Source organism: Arachis hypogaea, chromosome 1 (assembly GCF_003086295.3).
Source record: "Arachis hypogaea cultivar Tifrunner chromosome 1, arahy.Tifrunner.gnm2.J5K5, whole genome shotgun sequence".
NCBI classification, from domain to species: Eukaryota; Viridiplantae; Streptophyta; class Magnoliopsida; order Fabales; family Fabaceae; genus Arachis; species Arachis hypogaea.
Genome location: NC_092036.1, coordinates 9,401,948 through 9,425,454, shown reverse-complemented (window position 1 = coordinate 9,425,454; position 23,507 = coordinate 9,401,948). Strand labels below are relative to the sequence as shown.

Here is a 23,507-nt window from a genome sequence, read left to right as displayed (position 1 = left end):
TTGAAACACTAAAGTACTGGACATTATTTGACCCAAAAAGAAAAGAAGGTTCAGCATTACCATGCTTCCCAAAGAGACTAAAGTCAAGTTGATGAAGGATTGAATTTGAAGAGATATTACCCACATGAAAACTTCACTGAAGTACCAGCCATGCTTGACATTGAATTGATAAAGATCATATACACCATGAGGCCATCTTCATCATCATTTCAGGCGTCTAGATAGGTACCCATCAAGGTCAAAATAGCACTTCTTCTCTACAGTGCCAACATTATCTGCAGCACCGGCATTTTCGGCAGTACAGGATAAGCTATGCCTTCTAGAATTATCTTTACTTTCAATGCAACTAGTGTCTAGACTTTTGTTGCACAATTTTTTATAGAATTCTAAAACCTTAGGGTCCATTCTAATCATTGAAGATTTAAAACCAGATAAGTGAAGACCTGCCAAGGTTTTAACACGAGAAAGCGCGGTATAAACCATTCCAACACCAAATGATCCTGAAAAATTGATGGAAACATTTTCAAGAGTCATTCCTTGGCACTTGTGGATGGTCTGAGACCATGCTAGTATAAGTGGTATCTGCCACCTCTTAGCAACAACCTCGTCTCCTTCCATTATACTCCACTCTGCCGGTTTGATTGTCAAAACCTTCCCTGAATCAAATTTAACAATTGGGAGACCGTTATCAAATCCCACAACCGTACCAGTTGCTCCATTCACTAATCCTTTCCGAACGTCCAAATTCTTGATCAGCATCACTCTGGAACCTTCACAAAGCTCGAGCTGATCGGGTGCTATCCCCTGATTCAGAAGCTTCTTCCAAGTATCCTTGCCACTATCAACAGCTGGGTAAACAGTTACATCCTTTTGCAAGCTTTTAAGCATATTATCATTCACTTCCATCACTTTTTTCTTTAATGGGAAGAGCTTCACCACAGAGGAATCACACACTCTCTCTGAGTAACACTTCTCCAGCAATGACAAGTCCAAGCTAATGATCTCCCCCTTCCTCATACGCTGAAGCAACTCGATGAACTGCGGATCAGACTGCCTGAAAACCTTAGTGAGGTCCTTCTGCAAATGAAAGGATTCATCCCAACATCTCGCTTCGAAAGCATATTTAACAGGCTTAGAAGAATCATTAGGAATAGGGGGCAACTGGCAGAAGTCCCCAACCACAACCATCTGAATTCCACCCCACATTTCATCCACGCCACGCACCTTTCTCGCGACATATTCGAGGCCATCAAATAGCTCACCATCCACCATGCTACACTCATCTACAACCAAAGCATTAGCCGTTTGCCACCTCCTAACGGCCCTTTTATCCGCCAAAATCGATTCAAACAACTTCTCAGGATCATGATAAAAGGGGCCGCGAATTCCACCAAATGAATGCAAAGTTTGTCCCTTTAGAGCAACTGCAGCAACCCCAGTTGAAGCTGTGATAAAAACCTTAGATGGGGTGTGCATCTTCTTCAGCCTCTTGATAACCTCAATCACAAGCATGGTCTTGCCAGTGCCAGCAGAACCAGTGATGAACACTGATTTGCCTTGTTCTATAGCAGACAACACACTCTTTTGCTCCTCAGTCCATTGAATCTTAGACCTACGTATTTGTCTTTTGGTCACTGTTGTTGTCTCTGCTTTGTACTTATTATTAATGTAGGTTTTCTGTTTTGAGAAACCATTCGTGCTGAAGGTTCTATATGCAGAAAGAGCAACCCTAAGGGTGAAAAAATTCATCTTTCTGCTGTTTCTCACATACCCATCTAGGTTATAGCTAAAAATTCAAGGGAATACAATGCAGATAGAGATAACATACAATTTTCAGAGTGAATAAAGGGAAATTAATAATTATAAGAATTTGTGGTTGCTTACTGGAATGGTTTTCTCAAGAGAAGATCAATTGCTTTGTGGAACAGGATCAGAGTTCAGTGTTGATTAATGATTACAGAAGCACTAGTGCAGAGAGTATATAGTAGGCAATTGTGAAAGAGAGGAAGTTTTTGGAAATGGAAGAGTGGAAGAAAACGGTGAACACGATCTTTTAACTGCTCGTCCTTAACCGCTATTTAGTTGGAGTGAACACTATCTTTTCATATTGGATTAATACTGGTGTTTTTTTTTTTTAAATATAGAACAATTTAATTTAAGAAGTAAAAATTGAACCCTCCAACTTTTAGAATGTATAGAAATTAAACTATTTAATTTTTTAGTACAAAAATAGAACCTTTTAATTTTTGTATCCAAATCTTTTAATTTATGTTTAAAATGTTAAAAATATTTGAAATACACAAATTAAAAAGTCTAATTTGTGAATCGGTTTTGCTACGTTACTAATAGCATATCTGCCAACTTCTGCCAACTTTTATTTATAATTGTGTTTTATGGAAGTGTGTTGATAGATGTGTTTAATAAAAATGTCTTTTTTATAACTGTGTTTAATAGAAGTGTCTTTATAGATATATTTTCTAGATGTGTCTCTTTATATACGTATTTACAATATATTAATTATTAGACACATCTACGAACACACTTCCATGAAACACAAATATAAATAAGAGTTGACAGAAGTTAGCGAATAATATGTTGGTACCCTATACTTTTCCTTTATGAATTTCAAAAATTTTAAAAAAATTACAACTAAAAAATTGGATCCTCTAATTTTATATTAAAAAAATTTTAAAAATTATATATAAAATAATTAGATAATCTAATTACTTATTCTCATACTCAAAAAAAAATACATACAAAGCCAATCTCGTTGAATTGCACAAAAACTTCATTCATAATAAAACAAACTTTTTTGAGTAAAATTTTTTTCTATTTTTTTTAATTTAGACAATTCGAAGAAATGATCATTCATTCAAATCCTTCTACAAAAATATTCGGCAAAAAAGAGCATAAAATGCATAATTTAATATTTATCTATCCTACATGAATGATAATTATTTAATTTAGACTGTTTATAGTTTATACGATCATCAAAACCACATTACAAAAAGATGATAACTATTTGATTGACAACCGTGCTACCTTACTAAAAAAGAACTTTTAATGGGCTGGACCAAAGTCCACAGCAACGAAGAAAACATCTATCCAATTTTTCCAATTCACTTTTATCCTAGTCTAGAATTTCAATTCACCGCTGTTCTTCTCTTTCTGCTATACACTAAAGTCGCTGAAACACCGTCGTAGCCGTCGTTTTCAAGGAAGCTGATCACTACCGCCTGTGTGCTTTTCTTGTGCAGCTCGTCGGTCTCGTCACCGCTTGAACGAATGCAATTGTCGTCAACGTCACTTCTCACCGCTGTCGCCACAAGTTCGGGCACAGGTCAACGTCATCGTCGCGAGTACAAGACGCCGCTGGTTCCCCATCCCCATACGTCGAGCCGACAACTCAGTCTTCTACTGAGCACACCTCCCCTTTCATCAAACACGTTGCTGATCTTCTATCTTCCCTGTTGTTGTTCGACATGTTAGTAGATTTTTAGTGTTTTGTTTTGTTAGTAGAGGATGTTCTTGCATTTTTGTAGTATTCATATAATAGAGTAAGTGGTTCATAAGAGATGTTCTTTGATTTTACTGAATAAATGAATGTTTTTTTTAATTAATTGTAGATGTTTGAATTTTTTATTTGAACTTATTTTTCCATGTCTGAATGCTTTGCTGGTTTTTTTCTTACATAAGATAGTGTATGTATATTAAGAGATATTTGAAATTGGGTTTGAATTTGTTCATATAAAATTGTAGTATTAAGAGATATTTTTGGAAAATTTTTTTGATTTTTTCCTTGATATTTTAGTAACTATTAGATGTTTATATAGATGGAGTCCTGGACGATTTTAATATTATTTTTTGAGACTTGTGGACTTTTTTTTGTTAAGACCGTGATTTTTCTCAAACTGAAAGAGTAAACGAAGAAAGCTACGACTAACTTAGTCTCTCAAGTAGGTCAGATGAAAAAACTGAAGATCCATCTCAGATTGTGTGATCAAGAGTGTTGCTAGCATAAAAAGTGCACTGCCGTAGTTGCTAAGCTCATGAAGATTTACTTGGGGAAGAATATTGAATAAGCAACACTCATTGATACTAATCTTAAACAAAAAACTTAACTTTTGTTCTTATGCATATGTTTATTTCAATCAAACCTTGATGATTACCTTTGGAGGTTTGCGTGGTTTTAATTAGATAGTCATCGTAGTTCTAGTTGCCATTAAATTTTGAATTTTTAGCTAAATTTTCGAATATTTTTTTTTGTTGGATTTTCAACATTTTTTAGATTAAGTAATTTATACTCTTAAAAATTTATTAGATTCTTATTTTGAATGTCAAAGAACCTAATTTATTCATCAATAAACTTTCTAAGTATATATCAATGTGCATATCATTTTTTCAAGTTACTCAATTTTTCTGTAAACATATTAACATCAATGTAAGTTTCATTGTTTGAACATCTATTTAGTTATAGTAATCCTGTAACTATTAAAGACACATCTATTTGGATCTGTGCTTTTTTATCCTCCTCCTTCGAAATTTTCTTATTTTTATAAAAATTCTCATAATCTGCCAAGAAAAAAATAATAAACATCAATCAGAAAACACAAAACTAAACCTAAACAATCCTTGAAGCAAACACAATTATCTAAGTTTAGCGAATAAAGACAACAACTGAAATAGTTTCATTTCCACTACTAATATAAACACATCCCGTGTACAAAATGGCACTATCTATAGTTTAATTTCTTGGGTTAATTGGTTTTATATCTAACAATTACCATAAACTAATTTCAGCAGCACAAACCAAAAATTAAGACAAAAAAATATGAGTTAATTTAAAACTATAAGCATAGTTTGAATGTAAAAGAAGCATTCATCAAAACAAAAGTAATACATAAATTAAAATACATAACAACTAGAATAACTCTTTAGGAACTTGGTTTTATCTTAGTGCTTATGTCACAATGTAAAAGCATGATATAATTCTTATGCTCTACATATATCCTCAACCAACGAAAAACTATGGTGCTCTCAACTTTTAACTTTTTGGATTTTTAAGAAGGAATATATATAATGACAACTAGAGACCAACTAAAAACTAGTAAAGAAATATAAATATATAAGTGGCCAAAATATGAATATGTAAATCTTCATAATTTTATTTCATAGAAGCAATTAGAATAAATTTAATAAGTATATGAAGTACGACAAAAATAAAAAGTCACATAAGTCCCAAATATGAAATATCTTTCTTCAGTAAAAAGACCTGCAATTTTACGGAAAAAAATATATCAAAACATCCAAAAATTTCAAAACATCCAAAATACATTTCTTCAAATATGAAAAATTTAAGAAAAAATAAAAAAAAAAAACAAAAAAACTGAAACAACACTGTAGGGACCTCGTTAGTTATCGTGTTGGTGGGCATGCGTCGGAGAGAAGGTGATATGTGAATCGCGAGGGGAAGGACTGCGATGGTGGTGGGGAGGAGGGGCTGCGGCGGTAAATTACAAATCGCGAGGGGAGGAGAGTTGCGATGGTGGTAGCGGATCATGTGGGAAAGGGCTACAGCAGTGGTGACGACGCCGCGAATTGCAACGAGGAGGGCACTGTGGTGGCGGCAGGCTGCAAATCACAACAAGGAGGGCACTGTGGTGGTCGATGTCGTTGCAAATCGCGACAAAAACGGCTCTGCGGCGGTCGGCGGTATTGCAAATCACGAGGGAGACATTGCGATAGTTGGCGGCGGCGTTCCGGTGACGGTGTAAGTTTCAGGCGCAAAAATAGCCAGAGAAGAGTGAGAGAATTTGGAGTTGCGTGACTCCTTGATTCACGTTGCAAATATTCACTAGGGTTAAAATTCTAATTTTTAAAATTCTAATTAATGGATATCAATATATTTTTAATTTTAATTAAAAAATAATAATTAATGATTGTTGTCAATAGTTAGTAAATTAATAGTTGGATATCTATACTTTTTCTTTGATTGAAACATCGGATTGATAATTATACAAAACTAAACATTCTCAATAAAATAGTTATCATTCACGTAGAATTGATAAAGACTGAGTTATATAAGTTACATCACATGAAAGTATTTTCTGTGATTTGTTTCTCAAAAATTCTCAAAAAAATACTCATGTGTCTAACGAAAGATAGGACAAATGGTAAATTGTCATTTTTCAATCCTTACAGTACCAGAGTTGTCTAAATTGAAAATAGATCGAGGCCAGGAAGGGTTTAACTCAAATTTTATCCCCAGTTTTGAGCTAATTAGCTTTTTTTTTTTTTTGTCAAGAGCTACTTATATAGTTTATGTAGCAACAAAAACCTATGTTAAAGAATAAAACATAGTAGCTTTGGGTTGGTATTGGTCCAATATCCCAAGGCCCATAAGGATGGTAGATAAGTAGGAGTAATATTTCGATCATTTGGGCCTTGTGTACAGAATATATTTTTTACCTTGCCTCAATGCATTGTGCTACTATGTCCAAAAACAAAAATGCATTATGCTATTGAACAGTTTATGAAGCCATTGAATTGTTCAACCAAAAAAACAAATGTCACCAATTTTTTTATCTTTTGGAAATTAATTCTAAATTCTATGTCATAATTAAATGTCCTTCAAATAAAGTTCTAGCAAACCCTCAAATGGCATCAAGACACAAAAAGTCTGAACGTCTTGGGGATTTTCTCATATGTAAACCCACAGAAGAATCAAATATATATGGTTTAAAATCTTTCAAACTCTTATTACATACCAGTGCATTAATAAACACTAACGTAGTTATGCTAAAATCAAAAGTCACGCCAATGAACTATAATTCAAATGGTATAGTTTTTTCGTATTCATTTAAGAGATTACGAGTTTAAATCTTTCTATTTTTGATAAAAAAAACAAAAAAAAGATCGTAAATTTAATTATTAGAGTTAACAAAATACCTTTTTTATAATTATATATATATATGATAAAAGATATTTTTTAAAAAATTTATACATCAACTCTTTCTAGTATTTTTATTTTGGTTTAATTATTTTATTAATTCTTATAATTTTACTAAATTTATAATTAGGTTCTTATACTATTTTTTTCAATTGGATCCCAACATTACTTTTAATTTTATAATTAAATTATTATTCATATAAAAAATATTAGAATTAATAGAATATTTTTTTATAAATTGAATATACTCACAATTAAAAACCTAATTAAATTTTTGAATATATATTTTTTAAGAGAAATATTATGTTAATTTTAATTTTTTTGACACAAATAATTTAATTACAAAATTAAAAACAATGTAAAAACTAAACCAATTAAAAAAATATACAAAAAATTAATTATAAAATTAATAAAACTATAAAAACTAATAAAATAATTAAATATTTCATTATTTATAGTACAGAAATATAGATATAGATAACAGGTGTTAATTAGGTAGTAACTATATCATATTAAAACATACACATCCTACTATATTATATATATTAGCATATTTATATATGCACATGAAGTAGTCAACTATATAGTCCTCTAGTTGAACCCAAACAAATTGATATTTAGTTATATTGCATTGTTTTTCCCTTACCTTGTAAAGGGAGTTATTATATATAGTAGTATCAAACTGAATTTTTTCACGTATAATCAAGCTAAGAAGGACGTATATACATAAAGAAGACACTATCATTGAGCATAATAACTAGCATGTAAAGTGACCAAAAAAAAGAGTTCATTATTTCTCATGTAGGCAGGTAGGTACATAAAGTAAAACAGTGACACTAACTGAACCTAATTAACAAACAAATGAACACAACAGTAGTGTGGCTAATAGTACAATAAGTTGCAAGGTAATGTTACTACTAAGACCAGGCATCAGTACGGCCTATTTAATTAGAGTAATGCTATTGCTGTGGTGGGATGCCATTAAATTTTTTAGATTAAATAATTACTCTATTAGTATTTGTAATTTTATTTTATTTTTTAACCAATTTTTTATATTTTAAAAATTTTTAATAGATTTTTATATGAATTTTAAATTTATAATTATATTTTTGTTATTCTACAAATATTTAATTTAATGAAATATGTTGAGATATATTTACTAGTGATGTGAGATAAATAAATAAAAATTCATAAAATTTACTGTTAGAAGAAAGCTATTTATAAATTTTTAAATTTTAGTAAAACTATAAAAATTAATGAAATAATTTAATTTTAATACACTTTAGTATAAAATAGATTTACACATATATATATTTAATTACATAATATTACGTCAGTAAAAATATTTATCCCACAAAAATTTTATTTTTTATATTAGTGAATAATCATCCAAATTATTAAACCTTTTATAATATATTATTGAAGATCAAATTAATAAATGTTGCTTCTCTTCTTGCTTGTATATATAGGTGTCATCAATTCATTTAATTTAACATTATATTGTTAGTAGAGTTTGTTGTTTTGTTCATTACATCTTTTAATGGTTGTGTGTTGAATTATATTAATATTGTGAGTGTGAGTATGTGATGAAGAGAGTGAAGAAAGACAGAAAGAAACAGCTAAAGAGATCATATCATCAATAGTTGAGATGAATAGGGAATAAAGGAACAGTGAACTCAAACTAACTCTATATATATATAGCTTTTCACCATTTTGGGAGATGAATATACAAGCACATCCTTTTCCTACTCATTTGTTACTTTAAATTAGCAGCTTTTTTTTTTTTCATATATATCATGACCATTATACTACTCACTATCCTCTTGAAATTATAGAATAACATGTTCTTTGTATTACATTATTATATTATTATAAGCCTATTTTATGTATCTTTTTCTGTGACTATTTTATGTATTTTTAGTACACATAAAATAATAAAAACACTTTTAGGCAACTCAATTTATAGATTAATTTCAGATAAAAATAAATTTTTGAAACTCACATTAAATATATTCTAAAATTATACAAATATTTCTTAAATTTTATACTCAATATGAGAAGAAAGATATATTAGAGTTTAATAATTCAAACATCATGATATTTATATTTGAATAAAATACACAACAAAATTATTTCATATGTTAATTATGTGTATAATTGGACTTATTATATAATAATAATGCATGAAAAAGGTAAATTAATATATAATTCATCCTCCAATTTCTAAGAAAATACCAACACAGTATATATGCATATATATCCATCAAATAATTTTATTATCATAATCTTATTTTTAATATGTTGCATCAAATTCAATTCTCGATCTCTTTTGTGTTTTGTTTATCTTGATAGAATATTATTATTATTATTATTATTATTATTATTATTATTATTATTATTATTATAAGCATAGTACAATGACTGAAGTTACTAACACCATTGAATTTTTTAATGCTGTTCCAAAAAAAGAATCTAAGGGCAGAAACGTTTAATCACCAAGCATCAATTCTTTCCATGTTAGAGATCTAAAAAAGCATCCTTGGAACTTGAAAGGGGGTAAGGGTTGGCAATTCATGTTCTCACGCCCATACATCATTCATGAAGCATCAAATTATTCACTGGGAAAAGACTGAAAAGGGTTTCAATCGTTTTCAATGGAGTAAAAACTATAATATAATAATAATTCACTAAAAGATTTTTTTTTAATTTATAATTGACTCTTATTAATTAAATACTAATTATCCAAATCAGTCTTTAAAAATTTTAAAAGCGGACATTTTAATCCTAAAAAAAATTAATATCAAAGTTTTACTCCAACAGATAAATAAGTCCCCAATTTATTTTTCAGCAAAGTAATTACCCAAATCAATCTCCAAAGATTTTAAAAGCAAACATTTTGAATGGCTCTTGCTCGTAGTACATTGAAGAGGTTTGTTGCCATGGAGGTTGTCCATAAGCTTGAGGCTCCTCCCACCTTTAATTGTCCCATTCTTGATTCATGTTCTTATTGTAGTTAGCAACATAATTTGAAACAAACTTATAGTCAAAGAGGTGAGAATTCATAATGAAAAGAGAAAATAAAAACAAGAACTAATAAGAAATGAGTAAACAAAGTCCTAAAACTAGCAAAAACTAACAAAAAAGCAAAAAGGCAAATATATTCACAATATTAACAATAACCATAAATGGCACACATTTGTAATTTCCCAGCAACGGCGCCAAAAACTTGACGAAGGAAAAATGTCGGTAAAAATTTTCACAAAAATATCGCGTTGCAAGTATAGTTCTAAACCGACAATTCAGCCTCAACCAAGTTTAGATTGTTGTCACTTAAGCAAACCCAATAAAATTTACTAAAGTTTTAAACCTCGGATTGTCTCTCAAGGAATTGCAAGGAAGTGTAGTTTATTATTGGCTATGGAATAGTATTTTTTTGGTTTTATAATAAAAAAACAAGAAAGTAAAATGGTAAGAAAATAAACTAATAACTAAGAAAGCTCTTAGCAAGGAAAGAGAATTAGAAGTCATATCCTCATTATCATCGTCACTTGTGATAGTAAATGTAAATTGCTTTTACTTAATTATCCTTTAACAAATGAAGAAAAGTCAAGCGAGCAAAATCGACTTAAGTTCACAAGTCCTAATCAAAGACTAGATTTAGTGAGGCTCAAGCCAACTAACAACTTTCAATCACCAATCAACAAAAAATTTTTGATAACTCAAGAGTCTCTAATTAATCAATCTAAGTCAAGAACATAAAAATCTAAATTAAAATCCACCCAAGCATTTTATCAAACACTTGGAAGGCATAGAATAAAAACATAGAATAAAAACATAAAAAATTAACAAGACATAGGAAATTATTAGACTAACCAAAGCAAAGAAATAACAATAGCAAAGCAATTGAATAATAAGAAACATGAAACATAAATTGCATTAATGAAAATTGAGAGTAACACATAAACTCATAAACTAAATTAGCAAAATAAAGGAATCAATAAGAGAAGTAGATAATTAAAGTGCTAGAACAAATAAAAGTAAGAGAAAACTAAATTAAAATAAGATTGAAACCTAAACCTAAGGAGAAATTGGAAGAAGAAACCCTAAACCTAGAGTGTGAATGAATGAAGAGTGAATGATGGATCCCCTTATCCGTCCCACCCTGCAGCCTCTAATCTTTATTTTTGGGCTTGAAACTAGGCCAATAACAGCCCAAAAATCGACCCCAGCGTTTTCTCGTAACTGAGGCACGTGACGCTCGTCACGCGTACGCGTCGCCGAAAGAATTACTGGTCACGCGTACGCGTCATCCACGCGTGTACTCAAGGCCAACTTCTCAAAACTTCAATTTCTTGTGTTCCTTCCACTTCTGCATGCTTCCTTTCCATCCTCTAAGCCATTCCTGCCCTAGAAAATCTGAAATCACTTAACGCACGTATCACGGCATCGATGGTAATAAAAGAGGATTAAAAATTAGCAATTTTAAGGTCAAAAAAGCATGTTTTCAATCATAGCACGAAATTAGGAAGGAAACTTAAAAACATGCAATTTATATGGATAAGTGTGAGAATAAGTGACAAATTCCACTCAATTCAATCCAAAATATACCATAAAATAGTGGTTTATCAACCCCCCAAAAATTAATACACAGATCAATCCCCAACATTTTTCTCTGCCAGACATAACAGTCTTCCGTCCATTTTAATTTTATTATATGTCGACCTTTATTATTATTAACTTAGCTTTATGCATGTGGCCGATAACACTAGCATATTAATACACTCTTTTCGTTAGAAACAAAAGTAAGGTGAATAATGATGTTTTAAAATCCAAATTAAAACATTTTCTTTTAATACAAACATATTTTTTAAAATAGGACATGTTTTGAATATATTAAATACAAAAATATCAAATAATTTCAACCTTGAATTTTTTATAAAATAATCTCTAATAGGACATGTTTAATTACTCTGTTGGTCCTTATAGTTTCGCAAAATTTTCAATTAGGTCTCTATACTTTTTTTTCTTTTAATTGAGTCCTTGCACCAATTTTTGTTTAAATTGGGTCCCTACACTTTTTTTTTCCTTTTATTTAGGTTCCTATACCAATTCTTTTTTTTAGTTGGGTCCCTATAAAATTAAGCCAATTACTACTAAGAAGGACTTAATTGAAAAAAAAATTAGTGCAAGAACTCAATTAAAAAGAAAAAAAGTACAGGAACTTAATTGAAAATTTTACAAAACTATAAGGACCGACAGAATAATTAAATATTATTATTATTATTATTATTATTATTATTATTATTATTATTATTATTATTATTATTATTATTATTATTATTATTATTATTATTATTATTATTATTATTATTATTATTATTATTATTATTATTATTATTATTATTATTATCATCATCGAGTGACTATATATACTTTTTATATTATAAATATTTACGTAAGAATCTAATAAATAAATTTATTTTTATTTTTATTCAATTATTATTATTATTATTATTATTATTATTATTATTATTATTATTATTATTATTATTATTATTATTATTATTATCGAGTGACTATATATATTTTTTATATTATAAATATATACGTAAAAATCTAATAAATAAATTTATTATTATTTTTATTTAAAAAATACAAAAAATTATAGTACAATAATATCTGTTTTCAAAATTTTTAAAGATTAATTTAGATAGTTACTCGTAATTAAATGACAAAATAATGTATATACTTTTGATGAACCTTCAAAGGGAAAAACAACAAAATTTGTTATAAGTGAAAAAAACAATTTAGAAAAAGGAGAGAAGTAAAATTAAGTTAAGAAAAATAAAAGCACACACAAACATTAGGAGAGCATGTACTCACCCAATAAAAAGGAAAAGCGTAACAAAAAAATAAAAAAAATCTCCAAACAAAAAAAAGAGAAGCGTATAAGATTTAAATGATTCAAAAGCAAAAACAATAAAAATTTAAAAATTAGAGTCTCAACTCAATTTATAATGTAATGATGAAAAAGTTATGGTAGAATATTTATGAAAAAGAATTTTAATAAAAAATATCAAAATTAATGACAATGCAATCAAGTAAAGAATTAGAAGAAGAGAGAGATGAAAAAAAAATAAAAATCATAATTCTTTTATAAAAATGAGTGCATAAAGATCATCTTTTAAAGAATTTGGTAATAGTCTTTTTTTTGGTATTTTATTGGAGTTTAACGCTCAAAACAGAAATTCTTATATCATGGAGATTTTATGGGATAATTACACTTTCTATCATTATCTAAGATTAATCTTAGCCTACTATTAAGTTGGTGTGCAAAATAAAAATCAAGTTGGTTGTTAATACACTGTTTTGCCAAAAAAAAGGTTGGTTGTTAATACTTTGTTTTGCCAAAAAAAAATTTCGCTATTGCTTTCCCTATATATATATATATATATATATATATATATATATATATATGCCTGAATCTTATCCTCTAACTCCTCTTTATGAGTTTATCAATTTCTCTGGCCAAAGTTTTTGGATGATTCACTAAATCAGTTTTCTTTGTCAGTGTTTCAAAAATTGGCTTTGAATCAATCTCAATAGTAATCTTCCTTAACTCTAGATTCTATGTTACTTTTAAATCGTAATAAACGCCCTATAATTCTACAGTAAACGTGCTGTAGAAACCAACATTTGCATTATACTCCGCAATCCATCTTCCACAATCGTTTCTAAGCAGTCCACTGCATCCCGCATTATCCGGATTATCACTAGTTGCCCCATCAAAATTTAGTTTTACCCATTTCTTTGGAGATTTTTGCCAAGCTATGTGAATTTCTTTCTTCTATCTTATTGTGCTTTTTTCATAATTTTTTTGGAAAGCATTGTGAATTTTCTCACATATTCCATAATGATTAGCTCATTGTTACGCCAATACTATAACCACCAACATATGATTATGAACAAAGAAGACCAATTCAAAGTTTTAGTTTTTAAATAAGATGTTAAATTCCATTTAATTCAGATGTTGAAATGAGCTCTAAAGAAATGATCTAGGTGAGCAAGATCAATTAGTCTTGCCCAAGTTCTCAAAACAAGTGGACAATCTCTAAGAACATGTATCATATTTTTGGGTGTCCCTTCACACATATGGCAATCATCATTTATTCCAAAGATTCTTTTTTTTTGCTATACCATCATTAATTTCTGGTGGATAACCATCCAAAAGAAGCACTTGATTTGTTGTGGCCCTCTCCATTCCCACAAAAATTTTCATATTTGATCTTTGTCCTCCTCGCAATTAGCTATAGATTTATATGCACTTGCCATAGTAAATACTCCATCCGATGTAAGATTTCATCTCTAAAAATGTCTTCTCCAAGTTTCTCATTTGGTGGGATATTAGCTCTAATTATGTCAATAATATTCTGTTGGAGGTTATATTGTAAAAAGTTAATATCTCATTCCCCAACTTCATTGACAACTTGCACCACTTTTAAATCCATCTCAATATCTTCTATATTAGTGTTTAGTTCATTCATCAAACACCTCACACCCTTAAGCCATTGATCCTTCCAAAAATATGTGTTTCTACTATTTCCAACTGATATGGATACATGTTCACCAAATCTTTCTTGTAATTTTGTTAATTCCTTCAATAAACTGGAATCTGTCGAGCAAGCTTTTATATAATGTATCAGATCATTGTTTCTTCCATATTTACTCCTCAACATTTTCACCCAAAGAGTTTCTTGATCTGTTAACATCTTCCATCGCAAATTCAATAGAAATAAATCATTCATGACACTGAGTCTCTTTAATCTCATATCTTCTGCTTCTTTTGGCATATAGAGAATTTTTTAACTCACAGTATGTACTTTTTGTCCATCAACTTCCTCCCAAATAAACCTCTTTTGCAGTTTTCAATCTCATTACAGATATTCTTGGGTATCTGAGTGTTCATCATATCAAAATTCACTACTAGAGTAATCACAGCTTTAGCAAGTGTTATTCTATCGGCTAATGAAAGGCATTTTGCCTTCCACCCTTTCAGTTTTTCAGCCACCCTTTTATGGTATTCTTGAATTGGTCCTTTCTTTTACGAGTGTTGGTTATCATAAATCTCAGATATCTTCCCAACCTCAAAGCGTCTTTGAAGCTACTTCTCCTTAGGATAGCTTGCTTTATACTATTATCCACAGATTTAGAGAGAAAATAGATGTCTTTGAAACACTGACCTTGAAATTCGATGCTTTTTTAAATTCTTCTAAAGTCTCCATAATAATGTCAACGTCTTCCTCTAATGCCCCAGAGAACAGGAGCAAATCATCAGCGAAAAAAAGATGGGATATCACCAGTCCATCCCTACCCGCAATCATAGGTTTCTATATTTCTTTGCTTACTTTTTCTTCAATAAGTTGTGATAGTTTATCCATGGAGATGACGAAGATATATGGTGATATTGGGTCTCCATCCAGAAATTCCAAGGCTCAGTTTGCAACTCTCCATCTTGTAACCATTCCACAAAATTTTATGAGAGACTGTTGTTATATTTTTCATTGTCAGCTTGCACATGTGATCTGAGATGCTAGATTCAACAAGACATTTGTGTATGAAGTCCCATCTTATACGATTATATGCCTTTTCAAAATCAATCTTGATTGACATGAATTTCTTTCTTCCTCTCATTCTTCTCATATCATGCACCATCTCCCTTGCAATAATTATATTATCTTGAATGGTTCTTTCCGAAATAAAATTGAAATAATTTGGAACTATTCTATTAGTCAAGGCTGGCTTAACCTAGTTTACTATGATTTTTTATAAACACTTGTAGATAACGTTACAAAGTGCAATAGGCCTGAACTGATTAATAAATTATGGGTGTTGTACTTTCAGTATGAGTGCAATAAGGGTATTATTAACCTCTTGTATAGACTCATGATTCATCCACATCATCCAAATATGAGCACAAAAGGCCTCATGAACAATCAACCAGTGTTCTTTAAAGAATATTGAAAGGTATCCATCCTCCCCCGATGCTTTCAATGAACCAATGTGAAACAAAGCTTGCTTGATTTTTTCATACGTAGGTTTTGTATTCATGAGCGAGTGATTGTCTTCTAACATTGGATATGTGATCTCCATCACAAGATCCTCCTTGTCCTCCATATCCTGTGAGTATAATGCTTTGTAGAATTTCACCACCATTGAGCTCTTCTGTATTGTCACACCATTGCCCATCTTCTCTTCCTAATTTAATAATCTGATTCCTCCTTCTTCTATTAAGTGTCTTCATGTGATAAAATTTAGTATTGCAATCCCCATCAGCTATCCATTCTTGCCGAGATTTGTGAAGCCAAAGAATTTTCTCTTGCTCCATTATCTGTTCTAGCTCGATAGTTGATTCTTTTTTAAGATTCTCCAAGTAAATGTTTGTGCCATAAGAAGAGGCTCGTTGAATTCCTCCCAATTTGTTAAGCACTCTACTTTTTATTCTAAAAACATTTTCAAATATGTCTTTATTTCACTTTGATAAGCTTTCTAATAAAGCCTCAAGAGATTTTGGTAAAGGCACCTCATTATTCTATGATTCCTTCACACATTGCTCAAACTATAGGTGTGTCTCCCACCTATACTCATAATGGAAAGGTTTAATACCCAACACTGTCCGCAATGGCATAAGTTTCGCCAACAGGAGATGATGGTCTAAGTTTAATCAAGGCAACATGTTGATCATGGCTTCAAGATACTCAATTCTCCATTCGACATTAGCCATAGCTCTATCTAGTCACTTAAAAATTCTATCCCTTCCATCATGCACAACACCCCTCTAAGTATATTTTGACCCCACAAATCCAAGATCTAGCAACCCCTCCAAGTATATTTTGACCCTACAAATCCAAGATAGAAATGTCATTGAAATCACCCATGAGCATCCATGGGTCTCTGATAGAGATACTAAAACTGATCAATTTCATCCATAATTTCTTTTTCAACCTTTTCTACGGACTAGCATACACTGCTGTAAAAATCTAACTCCTTTGATTTTTCAAAGTAACTTTTTATGTGAATACATTGCATGCAAGACTCAATTAAATTGATGCTAAAATTATTATTATTATTCAAAAGAATTCATATTCCACCACTAAATACACTGCCTCTTCCATCATCGAGTGTTTAAAGCCCAGGAATTTGATAATCTCTACTGCCTTATTCCCACTACATCTTGTTTCATATAAACACACCAAAACAGGTTTATAAGCATTATTAAACTCTTTAAGAGCGCAAACTGTAGCCTTGTTCGCAACTCCCCTTGTGTTCTAAGCTAAAATAATCATAATAAGGATCAAAATAAGAGAGTACCTGTATTCATTATGGACCTCGTCCATATAAGGCATCACATTAACTGCATATCCTCTCCATTAACAGAGGATTCTACTTCCTACTACTGCATCTCCTGCTTATGTGTTTGTTCAAAATTCTTCATCATTTCAACTAACGCATTAGTGTTTTCTGCATATCTCTTTTTGGCTTTCTGACTTCTTTGCTTCGTTTTTTCAGCTTCATTATTTTCCTAAATTTCTTAGCAAAAAGAACAAATTCATCATCAGATAAATTATCACTGGATTCATCATTCAGGGACTTAGTGAATGATTTGAGAGCAATTCCTTTCTTTTTTGTGTCATTTTTTAAATAAGTGGTTTCGAAAGCAAGTAACTTTCCTTTCAGATTATCATATGTCATTTGATCAATGCCACTGCTCTCAGCTATAACTATAGCCTTGGTTTCCTAGTCTTTAGTGAGACTTCTCAGAACTTTCCTTACTAACACAGGTTCAGGGTGAGTGATCCCCATAGCATCCAAGCCATTGATGATGACGTTGAATCTTTCAAACATTTCATCAATCGTTTCTCATTTTTTCATAGAGAACATTTCGTACTCTTTGCTTAACATGTCTATTATGGTCTGCCTTGACTTGGGTAGTACCTTGACTTGAAGCTTGTCCCATATTTTCTTTACTGTTTTGCATCTAGATACACTTCAGAATTTCTCGAAATTGATAGCACAGTTAAACAAGTTGACAGCTTTGGTGTTGAGTTCTATTTTCTTTTTATCTTCTTCATTCCATTCTGCCTCAATCTTAGGAGTGACTACACCATCTGCTCTTGTTTTGGTTGGGACTTGGGGCCATTCAGGATGATCTTCCAGATGTTGTAATCTACTTATTGAACAAAGATCTTCATTCTCTCCTTTCACTAGCTGTAATTCTTTTCATTGAAGAAAGGAGGTCTGTTGCTAGATTGTCCTTCTGTCAGAGTGTAAGCCACCACATTGGAACCACTATTGTTTGCCATCAGGACCTTTCCTCCAAGCTACAAAGCTTGATCTCTTTGAGACCAAGTTCTGATACCAATTGATGGCTATCAGTGGCTAAGAGAAGAGGAGGTTGAATCTTAGCTTCCTTTTCTGTTGAATATTACTTTTGCGTTTTCAAAGAAACTTATGAGATATTTTTAATTTTGTCTCGTATTGAGTTAAGAGACGTTTTCATTTTGTCTCCTAAATAACAGAAACAGAAGTAAAGTAGAGAAGAAAGAGTAACACCCAGATGTATACTGGTTCAACTACTTAGTGTAATGAAGCCTACATCCAGTCTCCATCACAAAAGTGACGGAATTTCACTATCTTTCAACAAGATTACATTCATCAATTTTTTCTATGATCTATCCAATCCTATCTGGGAAAAAATCAGAATCTGAATTTGACTAGACCTCATCAATCTCGCTTTCAACAGCAAAGTGCTAACCCAACTTGCAAGAGAACAAGTTCAAATTCTATCCTAACCTGAACTTGACTAGGACTCACCCTAACTTTCAACAGCAAAGTGCTAACCCAACTTGTAAGGAAATTCCCACAGGATCATGAAACAAAATAGAAAGATGTACAAAGAATCTCTGAGACATCTTATGACTTTTTCTCACAGTTTAACTCACTGTCTTTTACCTCTCATTAACTTTTTCTTACAAATCTCACCATGTTTACCTTTTTCAGTGAGACCCAGATAGACTAAACTAAGAAAAAGAAAATACTAAATGACCTACATGAAGGAGAAGAACTCTAACAGCTTGGGTAGCTATGAGAGTGAACTCTGTGCTTTTTACTTACTCTTCTTGCTTTCAACCCTTGACCGTTCACCTTAATATAGAAGAGTGAAGTTTCCAAGGTTGAATCACATTCAACCCTAACACTGTCTTCTTCTCCAACATCAGAGACTAGCAGTGGCTTCATCAGAGAAGAGAAAGAAATTCGAATCTGTTGCATGCAACTCACCTATTCTCTCTCATCCTTTTTCTTCAGATTTCTTCAATCTTGATCGTAGAGCCTTGCTTTGGCTCCAAGTTTTGATTTTGAGCGTTGACGAGCTTTTGAACTAAGTTGACTTCACATTCTCCATTGTTGCTAGTTCCGTGCTTATGACCTTGTGACTTTCTTCTTGGTTCCTTTGTGTAACACAAAAGAAGGAAGATGTCTTTTATATGGTCTGACCGTGTGTGACTAGCTTCTTAGTTGTAGCCCTTTCTTCTTGCTTCGTTTTGGCAACAGGCTTTTTGTCCTTCAAAACTTTATAGTCTTTGCACTTTTCTTTTCTTTCTTTCTTTCTTTCTTGCTAAGTGAGTGATATGATCGAAGTGAAGAGAGAGGAGAGAGAAGAGAGGAATTTTTGGCTTTCGGGCAAAAATTTTAATGAAATTAATTGAAATGAATTTGGGACTCAAGTAACTAAAGGTGGGAGTAACTGTATCAGGCTTATGGTCTCTTGGATTTATTTCTTTAATTGCTCATACTTGGTTTATGGGCTTGTGATTGGGCTTAGCTTAACTTTGGTGATCCAAAGTGTGTGGATCATTTAGGTCATGTTTCCAAAAATTATTTTCATGCATGCAACCATAACACAATTATGTAAACACTTAATAATTCTTTAATAATATTTGTTCATCATTTTAAATTTTTAATATTAGTTTTTCAAACTCAACAATATATATAAAATACTATTAAAAATTCACTTTTAGTAATTATTTATTTTATTTTTAATAAAAATAAAAAATTGCTAATATATTTACCTGCAATTACACATTAATTATTTTGTACTTTGTCGCTAGTAATTATATAATTATCGATAATATATTTTTAAGAGTAAATGTCCTTTCCGGTTCCTAATTATTTGTCCGATGGACTTTTCACTACTCCTTAAGAAATTTAAAAACCCAAATCGGTCCCTATCTACTTTGATATATGTACGTTCCAATCCCTAGTTAGGGACCGAAAATGACATTACCAAGGACCGGAAAGTCATTTACTCAAAGTTAATAGGGACTGGAATGTACATATTTCAAAGTAGATAGGAATCGATTTGGGTTTTTAGATTTCTTAAGGGGTGGAAAGTTTATCGAACAAATGGTTAGAGACCGAAAAAGACATTTACTCTATTTTTAATAATCATAAAAAATATATAATTTTTATTATAACATATGGTAATAACAGTAAATACATAATTGTCATTAGAATATAAGTTAAATAAGATATACAGTGACTATTATATTATTGTCACTAAAAATTTATACTAAAAGTATTTTTATTTTAGTGATAAAATATTCGGTTATAATATTTTTATCCTTAGAAAATCAATGGCAAACTAAAATACTAATTACTTTTAATTGTTGAGACTGTGAAATTAAATTTACACGCTTACACTGATCTCTCATAAATGTTTCTTTAAGAGAAGTTAACTAATATTATATTTATATGGATATATAAGTTATTGAATTTTCTATGGACAAAAGCATTAATTTTAATGATATTTAGACAATAAAATTTAACCAATAATATTGTTTTAGATCAATTATATATATAGTGTGTATTCCTTTGTAATTCTTTGGTTTTAATAAGTTTTAGATCGAAGTTATTAATTTTTTTAAACTAGAGACTTGTAAACATTTTAATGAGTTATCAATTTTTTCTGTGGTGACCTTTTTTATTTGGTCAATAACTATTTAGTATAGATAATTCTCAATGGTAGTTCAAAATAACATTTCTAAAACATTAAAGTTGAAAATATTTTAGAAACTAAATTATATATATTAAATCATTTAAAGATAAAAGTTTGAAAATGATACTCTTTCATATATATGCATGATCTAAAGGGTAGATAATAATAATAATAATAATAATAATAATAATAATAATAATAATAATAATAATAATAATAATAATAATAATAATAATAATAATAATAATAATAATAATAATAATAATGTATATATTACTATATTGAGTTAAAAATATTTTTGTTTTAATAACTCAAATAGGCAAAGTATGAGACAGTTGAGTGAATTATTTTTAGAGGAACAGAGAAAGCTGCTTGTGAGTAACTTCAGTCACTATCAGTCTCAAACCTGATTTGGTAATATCAATAACAATATAATCCCATCAGTCATATATAATTAATAATGTTGTGTACAATAATTATTATTTGAGCAGATTGATCCTGTTCATGGGTTATATGATATGTCCAAAAGTCTTTGAGTTGAGTTTGATATAATCTTAATATTAATATATATTTCTATCCAAAAATGAAATTTAGACTTTACTTTTTGTTTCAATTTTCTGTTTTTGTTTTTTATTTGTAAAAAACAAATTTGAATAGAACATTTCATCATATCAACTATTATTTGAGAGTATGTACATAAAAAACAGTGTCTCTTTGATAACGACAATACGTTCATATAATATAAAAATTTAACTTTTCTTAGGTATGTCTGTGGGTCTGTTATAAATATTTCAAATAACTTATTATTATTATCATTATTATTAAACCAGAAGGTAGCACAAAATATTTTATATTAAATATTTCATAAAAACCATGAATAAATACTGGAGAATATTATTACCAATAATATCAGAGATTTAAATATTATATATATAAATTTGTATCTATATATGAATGATCGATATGGACATAAAATACGATACAATACGAGACATACAGATATATAATTTAATTTTTTTATAAGACATAAAATACAATATATATATAAAATATAAATTATTTTTTAAATAAATTATAATATATTTTAATATTTTATTTTTATTAAAAATAAATTATATATTTTAATTTTTTAATATTTTTAATTATATAAAGTATGTAAGATAACTTTTTATGTTAATAAATAATAATATATATGTTATTTTTAAATTTATTTTAATAATATAAATAAAAATAAAGCTAAACATGATTAATACATAATAATATTTAAATATATTTAAAAAATATTATATATTTTTTATTAAAATACAATTAAATATAGAAATACGTATATCACATAAGTGTCAAATAAGTATTATTTCTGCATTTCGTAGAGTTGTACTGTGACTATTTATGTGTGAAAACCTAAATAGTGGTTCATTAATTAGCAATTCTTTGCATGGATTTCTATATTCGATCTCGCATCGCTTTCAAAGAAGAAGACATTCATGAATTCCACCACCAACGAACTAATAATATGGTAAGACTTTGATGATGATGAAGGGGTGGTGATTGGTGAAGGATATGGATGAGAACTAACCAAGTAAAGATGAGAGAGAAAGGGAAGAAATAAATCGAGAAACAAGAGACTTGAGGGAAAGTGTAGTAAAGCCATAGAAAATAACACAAGAGAATATATAAACTCAGCCAATGTGTTTGATTTTAAAAATAAAATAAAATAAGACACAAAAAGTATAATTATAAAAATTAATATTTTTATATTTTATTTAATGATAAATTAAATATAAAAAATTTAAAAATAAAATAAATATAGAAATAATAAAACATTTAAAAAATAAAATATATTTTTATTAATATTTCTGTATTATTTTGATAAAAAATAAAAATATGATAATTCAATGTCTTAAAATATAATATTTAATGTCTTATTATACATAAATTATGTTTATATTTTATACATAAAATATAGTATGCTGTTGTCAAGATGTGTATATATATAATCAGATACCTAAAATCAAACGAACCAAAAAAAATATGTTATGTATAATATTTATGTATAAAAAAATAATATTCATAAACTTATTATAATGAAACATCAAATAGTAATACGACATTTAAAAAATGTTTATAATTTTAAAATTATATTTAATTTAAACATAACTTCTCAATAAAAAATAGGCTTTTGTTTTATTTATTCAGTTGTTTAAATTTAATCATTTATATTTTCCAAAACCAAATAAATTAAAAAAACAAATCATAACATTTTGAACTCAAATTTGGGATAATTTTAATAAGATTTGTGAATAACCAAAATTCAAATAAAATAAATTGACAAATTCAAAATGTTATGTTTTTGAATTTTTTAATTTATGTGAAAAAGGGTATATTAGTAAACAGTAAAGAAAAAAAAAAACGAAATAGCGAGGTAATTATAATTCTGGATGTGGCAATATATTACAAGGTAATTATAATCCCTTATGAACTACATGCATGATGGAGAATAGCATT

At 29.5% G+C, this 23,507-nt stretch overlaps 1 protein-coding gene across 1 annotated transcript; it reads right to left on the bottom strand.

Moving 5' to 3' along the window:
- Nucleotides 1-204: 204 nt before the first annotated feature.
- On the bottom strand, nucleotides 205-1,749 carry LOC112795329 (uncharacterized). The gene has a single exon (XM_029297402.2). It carries the CDS (start codon nucleotides 1,747-1,749, stop codon nucleotides 205-207), a length of 1,545 nt encoding a protein of 514 aa, XP_029153235.1.
- Nucleotides 1,750-23,507: the final 21,758 nt, after the last annotated feature.